This window comes from Micromys minutus, assembly GCF_963924665.1.
Source record: "Micromys minutus genome assembly, chromosome: 19".
Classification (NCBI taxonomy): domain Eukaryota; kingdom Metazoa; phylum Chordata; class Mammalia; order Rodentia; family Muridae; genus Micromys; species Micromys minutus.
In genome coordinates, this window is record NC_137954.1 from 36,488,710 (window position 1) to 36,500,724 (window position 12,015).

The following is a 12,015-nucleotide window of genomic DNA, read 5'->3' on the forward strand; positions in this document are numbered from 1 at the left end:
TCCGGATTTGGCATTTTGTTTCTTGTTATGATTTGCACACTCATGCTGGGTGACATTTTAGAAGATGTCCCCTCTCTCTCCCCTGCTGATGGTTACAGCCTGTCAGTATGACTCTGAAACTTTTCCCCTCAAGGTGAGGCATACGTTTGTCCTTAGTTGTCCTGACTTGCCTCAGCTGGTAGAAGGAATTGGCACCCATTCAAAGTTGAGCATCCCTCATTTCTCCTCATTCTCTTGGATCCTGCTGCATCACCATGAGAACTTCCTGAGCGAGCCTTGCTACATGGCACCTCAGCACATGTATCTTCTCTGCCAACAGCAAGTCCTTAGCACACGTGATGTCAGTTGTGCTTAGCTAGCCATGACCCTACTCAGCACAGATAGGTGACCTGTAGACAATAATGTACTGCTTCAGACATTGAATTTTGAAAATGTTTGGTGTACACTAATTGCTAACACTTCTGGTTCTATTCCATATAGTACTTGTGTATTGTATCTAAAGACTCCAGAGGGAAAAGGAGTGTTCTGGTTCTGTATCTAACATGGGCAATAATAGAACTCCCAGGGACCAAAACACCAACCATTGAGCACACATAGAGAGACCCATGGCTCCAGTTGCTTATGTAGCAGAGGACAGTATTGTCTGGCATCAGTGGGAAAAGAGGCCTTTGGCCCAGTGAAGGTGCATTTTCATAGTGTAGGGGGATGCTGAGGCACTGAGGTGGAGAGGGTGGTTGGGAGAGGAAGCACCTCCATGGAAGCAAGTGGAGGGGGAGGGGAATGGGAGTAGGGGGAAGGGGATAACATTTGAAATTTAAATACAAAGAATATCTAATAAAAATCTAAATTATTTAAAAAAATTAAAAGAATTAAAAAGCAAAAAGAAAGAAAAAAGAAAAGAAAGAAAGGAAGGATGGATGAAATAAAGAAAACATGCCTAGGTGAACCTGGTAGGTATGTAGTCAGCATACATAGTTTTTCTCCTGAAACATGACTTGAGAGATCCCTGAAGGTCATGAGAAGGCCCAATATGGAGGTGGAGGAGGTAATGAACTTTGTTTTTGTTTCCTGCTGACCAGTGTGTCTCCAGTGACCAGAATAAGGAATAGTGCAGGGGTTTATTGGAAAGGTGTGTTTGGTGTGGCATACAGGGAAGTCATTCTAATTTTATGAGTGAATGTGTGTGTATGTGTGTGTGTGTAAATTTGTGAGCAGGTATACATGGGAGTGTGTGTATGTATGTGTAGTGTGTGTGTGTGTGTGTGTATGTGTGTGTGTGTATAAATATGTGAGTAGGTATACACAGGACTGTGTGTGTGTCTAAGAGTCATGTATTTCCACCCCTCAAATCTGAAGTTACAAACACACACAGAATCATGACTGGATTTTTATGTGGGTGCTAGGGATTCAAACTAGGGCACTTATTCTTAGTATAAGTGAGCCATCTCTCTAGGCCAGAAACGCATTTTAATTCTTTAAATTCCATGGAATGAAGAGTTAGAAGTAAGCAGGTAGAGCTGAAGGATCTCTGTCCTGATTTGCTTTCTAATCACCGTGAACAAAAGCCTCTTAGGTAGAAAATAAGTTGGCTTATACATCCCAGTCAGTTAAGGGAAGCTGAGGTAGGAACCCAGAAACAGGAAGTGAAGCAGAGGCCATGGAGGAATGATGCTCACTGGCTTGCTCTTGGGGCTGCTCAGTATGCTTTTTCATATAACCCAGGACCACTTCTCCAGGAGTGACACTGCCCACAGTGGGCTAGGCCCATAACATGATCATGAATCAAGAAATTATCCCACCACTGGGGAGATGACTTGAATGTTAAGAACATTGGGTGCTCTTGAAGTAGACCTGGGTTCAATTTTCAGCACCCACATGGTGGCTCATAACTATCTTTAATTCCAGTTCCAGGTGATCCATTGCCCACTTCTGAGCTCCATGGGTTCCAGTTTTGTATGTTGTACAGATATAACCTGCAGGCAAAACACCTGTACATGTAAGTAAGAGAATGTTAAAGATTAAGAAAAAGATAATGTCCCACAAGACTCACAGATCAATCTGAAGGCATTTCTCAGCTGAGGTTTCCATTTCCCAGATGACCTTAGCTTTTGTCAATTTGATAAAAAAAAAAAAACTAAACTAAACATTATATCCATCTAACCAGTATAAACTGTCACTTGGCAAGACGGACAGACTCAAAATGGCATTTTAATAATGAAACCTTGGGTCAATATGACTCTGAGCCTTAGTCTGTTTACCTGAAAAGCATGAAGTATGTCGCCAAGACCAATGCTTTTTGTTGTACAAATCACTGATCTTGACCAGCCCTCTTAGCAACAGCTCACCAGGAGGTCCTTAGAAATCCACTTTTGGTTTAGAGAAGAAAATTTATTCTTTTCTCTCTTTGAAGTTCCTTATCTTTCTGAGACTCTCCCAGTGAGAACACACCTCTTCACCTGGCTTCTGGTCCAGTTGTGAGAACACATGTCCTCACCTGGCTGTTGAGTTGCCCTAGTGATTAAGGAGTTCTCACCCCATATCTATACCATCCTCTTCCCTCCCTTCAGCTGCCTCAACTTTGCCTTTCTATACTGGGCTTCACCTCCACCCTTTTGACCCTTGGCTGTAACCCCCACTAATTATTTCCTTTCCCCAAACAGGCCACCATACATCAGCACATACCTATGGGTACAGAAATATTTAATAGAAATTTGATGTGAAACTTTGATTTCAGCCCGATGTACCCAAAGCTCTGGTTGATAGTGCCTCAGGGAGGCAGTTGGATCTCAAAGTTCCAAGGGTCTGGGGTATAACGGTGATGGTTCTATTGAAACGTCCATCCCTGCCAGGAGTCCTGTTCCTTGTGAGGATTACCATGGAGGAGGCTGAGTGTCTGTGGCGAACATGGGATCCTGCCATTGTTCATAGTTTCTTTGGTGGGTATTAGACAACGAGCAGAGATCTTCTTCAGCCAACATTTTTTGTTCTACCCAGGTGAGGACTTTGAGACATGGCCAGTGTTTAGGTCCCAGGAATCCCACTGAAGAGCTATCATGGGTTGAGGGTTGAGGAACTTGGCCTTGAGGAGGAAGAATCTGGGGAACAGATTCTATTCTGGCTTGTCATTTATTAAGAAATGTTGAGTATTGAACAGCCCTTGGAGTTAGCGAGAGGACTGAATTCCATAGTCCCGTATTTGTAATATCTAGAGAGGAGGGAGGGGATTGTCTTTACTAAGTATATTAGTTAATTTATTGCTATGTGACAAAGTGCAGTTACTTTAGCAGATTAAAAAATTATCCACTATCTCAGTTTCTACATGGGCAGGAGTCTGGGTGTGGCTTGCTTGGGTCCACTGCTCATGGTTTTAGAAGTTGCACCCAAGTTGTAGGAAATGCTACTTTCCTCTTTGGCACTCAACAGCCTTTCCTCAGTGCATGTGATGGTTGGCACAATTCAGTTCCTGTAGTCACAGAACTGGGCACCCCAGTTTCAAACCACGTGGTCTCCACATAGGCACCATGCATCATGGCTCTTTCCTCTCAATGATGGCAGAGTGTCTTTTTCTAGTCTGCAAAGAGCCCCATGTGAATAATGTGAGCCTGGAAGTCAATTCCAATCACCTTTGCCAACAACACAAGCAACTTAAGGGAGGGAATTCCTGCAAGCATTGCATCTAATGGAATGTCCTGTTCCTTTTGCCTTATTTACTGGTTCAAACGGAGCCACAGATTCTGCCCACCCTGAAGGAAGAGTTTCAAAAAGCTCCTAAACTCCTGGGAGGTCATCTTAGAAAGTGTTGCCATGAGGAGAATGTATTAATCTCATCCATCTTGAAGGAGCTTGAGGAGACATGAAAGAAGCCACTGAGTTGAATGAAGACATGTTGGAGGAAGCAGAACATCTGGCGCTTCTAGAGCCAGAGGATGATGGTAAGAAAGTCACATCACCACACCACTGGTCCCTCTTGGCCACTCAACACCACACCTATACCATCTTTGTGTCAGGTACATTCTTTCAAGTCACCAACCTCCTGAACATCATGGATAGTGAATCAGCAAAGACAGACACCACAGGGCCAGGCCTGGACATGCGAAAGACCTTGGCTTCAGTGATCATCACAGAGAAGGCTACCACTGATCCCTGTGTTGTGATGAACGCTCTTATCCGCTGCCTGCAGGTGCCAGAGGTAGGGACACCTAAGTTGCCACACCTCCTCTTTGACCAGAATCATTTAGATGTCTTGGTTTCCACTACCATTCCGCACACCTTTTCAGTCACCATGGACAGAGTGTTAAGGGCTGAGATGAAGAGATGTCTGACACCAGAGGCACCCATATTCCTCTGGGCTAGTTGGGGTTAGGGTGATTTGTTTAGGAGGTATCTTTGTGTCTGGTGTGGCAGGATTGGAGGCACCTGGTTGGTAGGGACTGGTCCCTGGATTGGCTGGGATTATAGTCTGCTCAGGTTTTCATATAGCAGTGAAATAATCATATGGTTGGGGGTCACTACAACATGAAGAACTGTATTCAAGGGTCACAGCATTAGGAGGCTTGAGAGCCACTGTTTTATGGAGAGAGACAAACACCAGTCCCTTTGGATTAGGGCCCTATCCTCTGACCTCATTAAGTCCAAGTTACCTCCACAAAGGTCCCCTTCAAAATGCCATTCAACTTAGGGGGTTGGCATCAACATGTAGATTTTGAGGAAATCTAATTCAGTCTATAATAGATTTTGTTTTCTACCTCAAATAGCATCCACACAAGAAACTGATGAACTATCTCAGAGGAGTTGGCTACCACTGGGAGGGGCAGGCTCCGTGGCATTGCTCAAGGCATCAGAAAGTACAGAAAAGAAAACATGATTATTTTCTGACCTTTGACTGTTCTTTCTGTGTAAAAGTGCAGATTGCACGTGGCACATGAACATTAACCTGGGTTATCAAAGTTCACGTTGCAGAGACTCTTAGGAAAACATCACAAAAAGCTACTTCGGGGCAATGATAATCATAAAGCCTGAGAACTTTGTCTAGAGCCATGAAGCATTTAGTGAACAGTTACTATGGTCTCACTGTTCCTCTGTGTCTAGAGTTCAAAGCCTACACTCCTAATGCTCTATGTAAAATTATCCATGGTTGAATAGCTCAGTTAGTAATATGCTTATCTTGCAAACCCAAGGACTCAAGTTTAATCCTCAGAATCCACATAGAAATGCTAACTGTGGTGTCTCACAGTTGTAATCTCAGCAATCAGGAGGTAGAGACAGGAGGATCTCTGGGTCTGGATGGAGGAGGCAGCCCAGCCTACCTGGCAAGCTCCAAGTCATCGAGAGACAATGTCTAAAAGAAAAAAAAAAGTAAAACCAAACAGTCCAATGTGAACAGCATTTAAGAAACAGCCTAAGGCTATCCTCTAGCCTTCATTTGCATGCACACACACTGGCACACACACACACACACACACACACTCACACTTGAACACAAGCACACACACTTGCACACACATACGCACATAGTAAGAGTCATTCTCGAATTTAAGCAGATATGGCCTTGGGCACACAAGCTATCTGCCCAACTTTATCCTAAACCAGGACACCTTATTTTGTGTGTAGTGCTGCCCACATAGAAGCTGCAGGAGAGAAAGATGTGTTTTCTCCCCTAAGCCGTTGGCCAGCCAAAGGGCACGGTGAACTTGCCTCTTGGGATCTCAAGCCTGATACTGTTTAGTGTGTGAAGGGATGTTGTGTGTTGACCAAATGACGCTTTCCCAACTGACCATTGACTGAGCCAAGAGAAATGACTTGCAAATCCTAGGGACAGGGAGTGTTGGGAGGGGCTGGAAATGGAGGAGATCTGAGACAAGATGGCGGAAGAATGACAGTTCCCTTTTCCAGGTGAAGAAGGGAGGTGGTGGGTGGTGCTGGGAAAAAGCCCCACCCCAGTGCCACCTGCCATGCTTGTTCCCAGATTTCTACCCAGCGCAAGGTGAACATCTACAACATCATGCAGGAGATCATCCAGCAGGAAGGGGAGATGGAGGAACGCTGTATACAGAGGCTGGTGGCCATTGCCTCCAAGCAGATGCGGAATATCACAGAGGTAGTGGGACCTGGATCCCACCATGCCTTCCTTCTGCAGGCCCAGGAAGCTGGGCTGCAGCTGAGCCTGGCCCAGGCTGTCTCACGAAACTGAGGCAGACTGAGCCGAATCGCACCAGGAGGGGGCTAGCGGCGCCTCTCTTGTCCCCTGCAGACAGAGGGCTTCGAGACCGCCGAGGTGGCCAGTGAGACTCTGGTGGCTCTGTCCCGAAACCACTTCAGCTTGGTCATGTATGAACTGCAGCATCATCTCAAGCCCCTCAACCTCACTGACGAGTTTGTCATTGTCACTCTGGCTAAGCTGGCCAATGGCAATGGTAGGGAATCTGAGATCCTACCCCAGCTTCTGGCCAGATTGGGCTGGCCTCTTGCTCCCTGTCATGCAGTTTACCTGTTTCTGGCCCCCACCCATTGCGTTTCTTTCTTTCTCTGTGACATCCCCTCTATGCCTAGTTCTCACCTCTAAGATTCCTTTTCTGTGTTTCTGATTTTCTTTCTCTTTGTCTGTCTGTCTGTCTGTGTATCTCCTCTCTTCCTCTTTACCTTCCCACACACCCCTACCCTGATTTGTCTCTCCTCCCTCTGTCTCTTTGCTTGTTTTCTCCTTCTTCTCTCCACCTGCGAAAGCATACTGAGCTCTTGAGCCCATGAGCCTGTGGTGGGTGCTGGGTCCCATTGGTGAGGAAAACCCGTGTGGTTCCTGGCTTCTGAAGGGACCACACACAAGGAAACAGAAAAATAAATGCTTAAGAGATGACAGCTATGAAGAGGATGGTCAAGATGGCTGTTTGAGAACAGCTAAGGGAAAGGGTCTTGGTGAGACAGCTAGCTGAGACTGAAAGATGGGAGAGAGACGTGTGTGGAGAGCTCAATGGAGCTTAGCCACACAGTGGGCTGGGCTTAGTTTTTCTCTGTAGGGTTGGCTTCTGAGAGCTGTGAAGGAGGAATGTCTTTACCATGTCAGTTCTGGAAAAGGCCTAACCACCAAGGTGGGAACAGGGCCTTTCCTGAGGGCAGATAGCACCACTGTGAAGTCGGAGCTACCCATAATCCAGAGAAGACCAAGATACCACATGTCCCTTTCTGTAGAGGAGACAGTTAAGCTGGAGGGGTGGGGGCATCGCCTGGCATGTAGGGGATGGAATCCGGCTGGGAGCTGAGAAAAAAAGGAGGTAGCAATTGAATGGCCCTCAGGCACGGGTGGGCCTCGGCCTACAGGTACTAAGACCAGAGAGCTGAAAGAAGGACCATGCTGGGAAGGAGAGTAGAGAATTAATTCATCATTAGAAAGAAACACACTTTGAGTCTAGACAGTGAGGAAATGTGGACGGGTGCTTTCAGCTTGAGTGGAGGAGCCGGGTTTGGGCCTAGACTCTAGAATGTCCTGTGGGATGCTCTCATGACTGAGTCCTGTCTTCTGTCTTTCTCTGTGGGGCCACCCAAGAATAGAGAACACTGAGTCTTCTTCAAGAGGCATACATATGCCCTTGAGACAGGCATACTTCCTGGACAGGATTCTTCCTTTCTCTTCATATTGGCCTTCTCCCTGTCCTGTGTCTCTCTGTTCTCTCCACCCCCCCCCCTGCTCCTCTGTAGCTCCTCTATTCCCTGTTCCCTTCTCTCCATTTCAGTTCACTCTTTTTAGGCATGCTTCATCTCACCTTATTTCCTGCCATATTATTGATGGCAAAGGGTTTCCTGGTAGACTGTAGAGTCTTAAGGCGGTAGGTGGTAGGGTTACCCTCCCTGCCTTCTCCCTTCTCAACCCCTTCCTTGATTCCCTATGGCCCTCTTGACGTCCTACAGTGTTTGAGTTCATGCCGTACATGGGCATCACCCTGGCTACCATATTCACGATGCTGAGACTTGCCAATGAAGCCAAGATGCGCCAGGTGATCTGTAACGGTAGGTGTCTCACTTGGGATGTGGGCCAAGCTTTAACTAGAGGGAGAAAGGAGATGGGGAAGGGAATAAGGGTTTGTTGGATGAGAGGTTTGTTTCTACACCAGTGGTTGCTCTGTCTCTTGTTTTGTTTGGTTCCCACTCTAGTTAGGGTTTCTGTCACTTTGATAAACACCATGACCAAAAGCTGTTGTGGAGAAAAGGGTTTATTTTAGCTTATAAGTAGACATCCAGCACAAAGGGACGTGGAAGCAGAACCAAAGCAGAGGGCATGGAAGGGTGCTTACTAGTTTGTTATTCAAGAATTTCTCAGCCTGATTTCTTATACAACTAAGGACCACATGCCCAGGGGTGACACCTCCCACAGTGAGATGGGTCCTCCCCCATCAACTGTTAATCAAGAAAATGCCCCATACACTTGCCTACATGCCAGTCTGAATGAGGTGTTTGGTCAGTTGAGGTTTCCTCTTCCAAGATAACTGTAGCTTATGTTCAAAAGCTAACCAGTATAGCCTGTGATCTGCCCCCTTGGGGACATGTGGGGACATTTTAGAAGACCATGGTTATATTTGTAACTCTGTGTAGCTTGCTCTGTACTTAAGCCTTTCAGAGAAAGGTGAGAGACAGTTGCAGGAATGAAAGGTAGTGAGTATATTCCATGTTGGGCTTGACTCACCACAGTCCTTGGAGACTACATCTGATCATCTGGCCCTGTGATTTGGTTATTTGACACTAGTTTGGGCCCCAAAACCCTGATGCCTAAGGAAAAGAGATTGCGTTGTTGCTGTCCTTACTGGAATCTACAGGTTGTGGTCCCACTTTGATCCTGCATCCCCAAGAGGAGGGGCTTAGACATACATGTGTGCATACATACGTGGACATACAGAATCAGGGAGCTGCAAACAGCCAATAGAATAGAGAGGAGGGGACCCCAAGTAACCTCAAGAACACCAGGAAGAAGTGGCTCCAATCCTGACCCTCTGCCCCACCTGCCTGCCCTGCTGATGGTAGCCATGGAAACATTCTGTGAGACAGTGCAGTTTTACCTGAGGCACCTGGAGGACAGCCTGTACCCTGTGATGACTGAGGACCAGTTTGCTGTGAAGCTCTTCCCAATGTACCGATACTTTGTGACCGTGTGGCTGCGCCACCAGGACCTTGAGGTGAGACTTGATGTGCTCAGATGCCTCTGTATTCTCTGGGTTACACTTTCCAGAAGATGCTGGAAAACTTCTGGGTTCAGCCTCATTCCCGGAGCCCCAGAAACCCTAGGACTCTGTGAATGCTGAATGGAGTGGGGAAAGGAGGCTTTCGTCAGGGGCTAGCGCTTGGCAGAGGCCCACAGAGCGCTTTCGGATGAGGTCTTGAGACTTGAAGACACTTGCCCTACCCCAGGTCATCTCTTGACTGTGAACGTTGTGTTCATACCAACTCTATAAGGCAGGACCACAAAACTGAGGCACAGAAAGGTTTGTTTGTTTTGCACTTGCCCAAGGTCACTTTGTTTACAGGCAGAACTCACATCGGAGTCTGGCCCCACTGCACTAACCGTGGCGGGGACTTTAGGGTGGGGCCTGGGCATTGTCTATAATACCCCAGCTGTATGATGCTAGAGAGTGTTTAAGTCGCTAAGATCCTGGTCCTGCTGGGGCCCTGGGAACCTCACTTTCTACGCAGGTGAAAGTCGGGGTCATCAAGTCTCTGAGGCCCATGCTGAGTCTTCTCCTGCCTAATGACGACCTGAGGGAACAGGTGTACGACTATATCCCCCTGCTGCTGGCCGAGTTCCAGGGTGGCTTGGAGGCCCTCTTCATCACACAGGTGAGAGCCAGACTCTAGAAACTCTGATCCTTGTGAGTCCACAGGTACCAGCCGGCCCAACGCCTGTACCATACCTGACCTGGGCGCTGTGGCAAATAAGCTGCCCTTCCAGATAGAAGGATCTCAAAGGGTCCAGGAGTGGTTTTGCTGTGGATTTTTAGGGTTACTATAACTAAGAACCTTAGGGTATTTGGACCCTTAAGCAGTTATACCCAAAGGGATTTTTATCTCCAGCTAAAAGGACATAGTCTGGAGCTTTGAGTGGAATAGGTTTCACAGCCTTCGTGCCCTCTAATGTGTGAGGTGAAGATGTTGCAGGTTCTGAGTGTAGGCCTGACCTGGGCTGATACACACTGAGATGGAGCAAATGTGCAGTGCATGGGTCTTTACTGCTAAAACAAGGAGCAGAAATGAACAGGACAGGACTAGGGAGCATATATTGTTGTGGATAAAGAGTAGATTTAGATTCATCCCCCACTCTGGTGAACAAGGAAGGTAGAAATGGCCTTCTCGGTGGCCCCTAGTGTACTTTCCAACTTTATGGGGATCAAGAGTCATCCAGGGATGGTGGAAATGCAGTCTTGGATGAAGTCTACCATGTAGAAAACCAAGCCTCTATGCCCAGCCAGCTGGTGTGGGGTTGGGATGGGACCGGGGAGCCTTTACCATAAACACAATGGCCTGCTTGAGTAGCAAGAAACCAGAGTGGAGCAGTCTCACCTCACCTGTAGCCTTCTGACCATCCATTCTGCAGGTCTTGAGGCAGATTCTAGAAGCTTCAGTTACCACCAACACCCCTATCCCACCGATGCTGCTACACCCCATTTTCACAGAGCTGCATGTCCAGGTGACGCTAGTGAGGGTATCCCCAAGGCAATCAGCAGGAAACTGACTCGGGGGCATGGCTTTCCCCTCCCCACTGCTACCCGGCTGGCATGCAGGCATATCGGGCTGGACTGCCCATGTGGCCTGTGGACTCCTCACTCTCCCTGTGCACTACTCCTTAGGTGTGCTCCAAGGCCCCAGCCCAGCAGCAGTTCAGCAGTCAGAACCTGATGGAGGTCGTGCACTGTTTCATAGCCCTGGGTGAGGTCTGCAGGGACCTGGGGAGGCCCAGCCCCTTGCTGAGTGCGGGCACTGAGGCAGAGCCCGCCTCTGGACTGACATGCTCCTTCTGCCCTGCAGCCCGCTCCTACCCTAAGGAGCTGATGAAGTTCTTCTTCAGCCAGGTGGAGATGAGCAAAGAGGCCATCCGTGTGGGGACACTGGCCCTGATCAGGGCAGTAGTGAGCGCAGATGGTGAGCCAGCTGGAGTGGACAGGCACCATGGTCACAGCGCAGGGGGAGACAGTGAAGTTCCTATCTGGTTCCCATCCGATTTGTAGTCACTGTTGGGTGGCCAAGTCTCTTGATTGTTTCGTATTTATCAGCCTTGAATTTAATCAGTACCGTGGCCCCTCCAAACCCCTGCCCTCCGTGTTTGACTTTCAGGGTTAGCCTGAATCCTGCTGCTGGCCTCCAGCTATTGGAGGCTGGTTGTAAGGCTGGCTGTAACCTTGCAGATATAAAACCCTAAGTCCTCAGACTTAACATTTACCCTCAACACTCTCTCCTAATCTTTGCAGGTACCAGAAACACATCTGGTGTGTATGTAGACATTCATTCAAGCAGACCACACCCACACATAACATAAATAAATAAATAAATATCCAAACAAACCCTCATTACACAAATTGTTTAGATTTAGCTGGATTCAGCCTGTGAGCTCTTCCTAGCCAGGAGCCACAAAAAAACCAGCTCCTCAGGTGTCACTGATGGATTCGAATTGCTGAACAAGTCTAAGTACTTAGTTGAACAAGAACCAAACCTTGGATTTAACAATCTGCTTTCAACCCTCTAGGCAATAATTAACCAAAGATAATTGGATCAAGACGTTCATTAAAACACTGGGCTAACACAAAACCTTCGACTAGCCTATGGGGAGGCTGGGGAGATGGCTCAGTGGGTAAAAGTGCTTATCATCTGAGCATGTCCTCATCTGAGCATGTCCATCTGTGTTCAGATCCTCAGCCTCCATGTAAAAAGCCAGGTGCATCAGTCTATAGCTCACAGTAGGGATGGGGGATCAGTGGATGCCTGGAACTCCTTGGTCAGCCAGCTTAGCTGACTGAACTCAAAGATCAGGGAGAGCTCCTG

At 47.5% G+C, this 12,015-nt stretch overlaps 1 protein-coding gene across 1 annotated transcript in view; it reads left to right on the top strand.

Annotated features, from left to right (window-relative positions):
* Positions 1-3,853: 3,853 nt before the first annotated feature.
* The window catches only part of MROH2A (maestro heat like repeat family member 2A), a gene marked incomplete at both ends in the record, with an annotated part of 32,003 nt that continues 23,841 nt past the window's right edge, over positions 3,854-12,015 (top strand). The window contains 10 exons of the mRNA XM_080933437.1: positions 3,854-3,932; positions 4,008-4,189; positions 5,966-6,097; positions 6,251-6,413; positions 7,903-8,001; positions 9,010-9,161; positions 9,676-9,819; positions 10,574-10,666; positions 10,827-10,905; positions 11,005-11,118. Coding sequence (XP_080789563.1) covers positions 3,854-3,932; positions 4,008-4,189; positions 5,966-6,097; positions 6,251-6,413; positions 7,903-8,001; positions 9,010-9,161; positions 9,676-9,819; positions 10,574-10,666; positions 10,827-10,905; positions 11,005-11,118 — 1,237 coding nt within the window. The remainder of the gene's footprint in view (positions 3,933-4,007; positions 4,190-5,965; positions 6,098-6,250; positions 6,414-7,902; positions 8,002-9,009; positions 9,162-9,675; positions 9,820-10,573; positions 10,667-10,826; positions 10,906-11,004; positions 11,119-12,015) is intronic.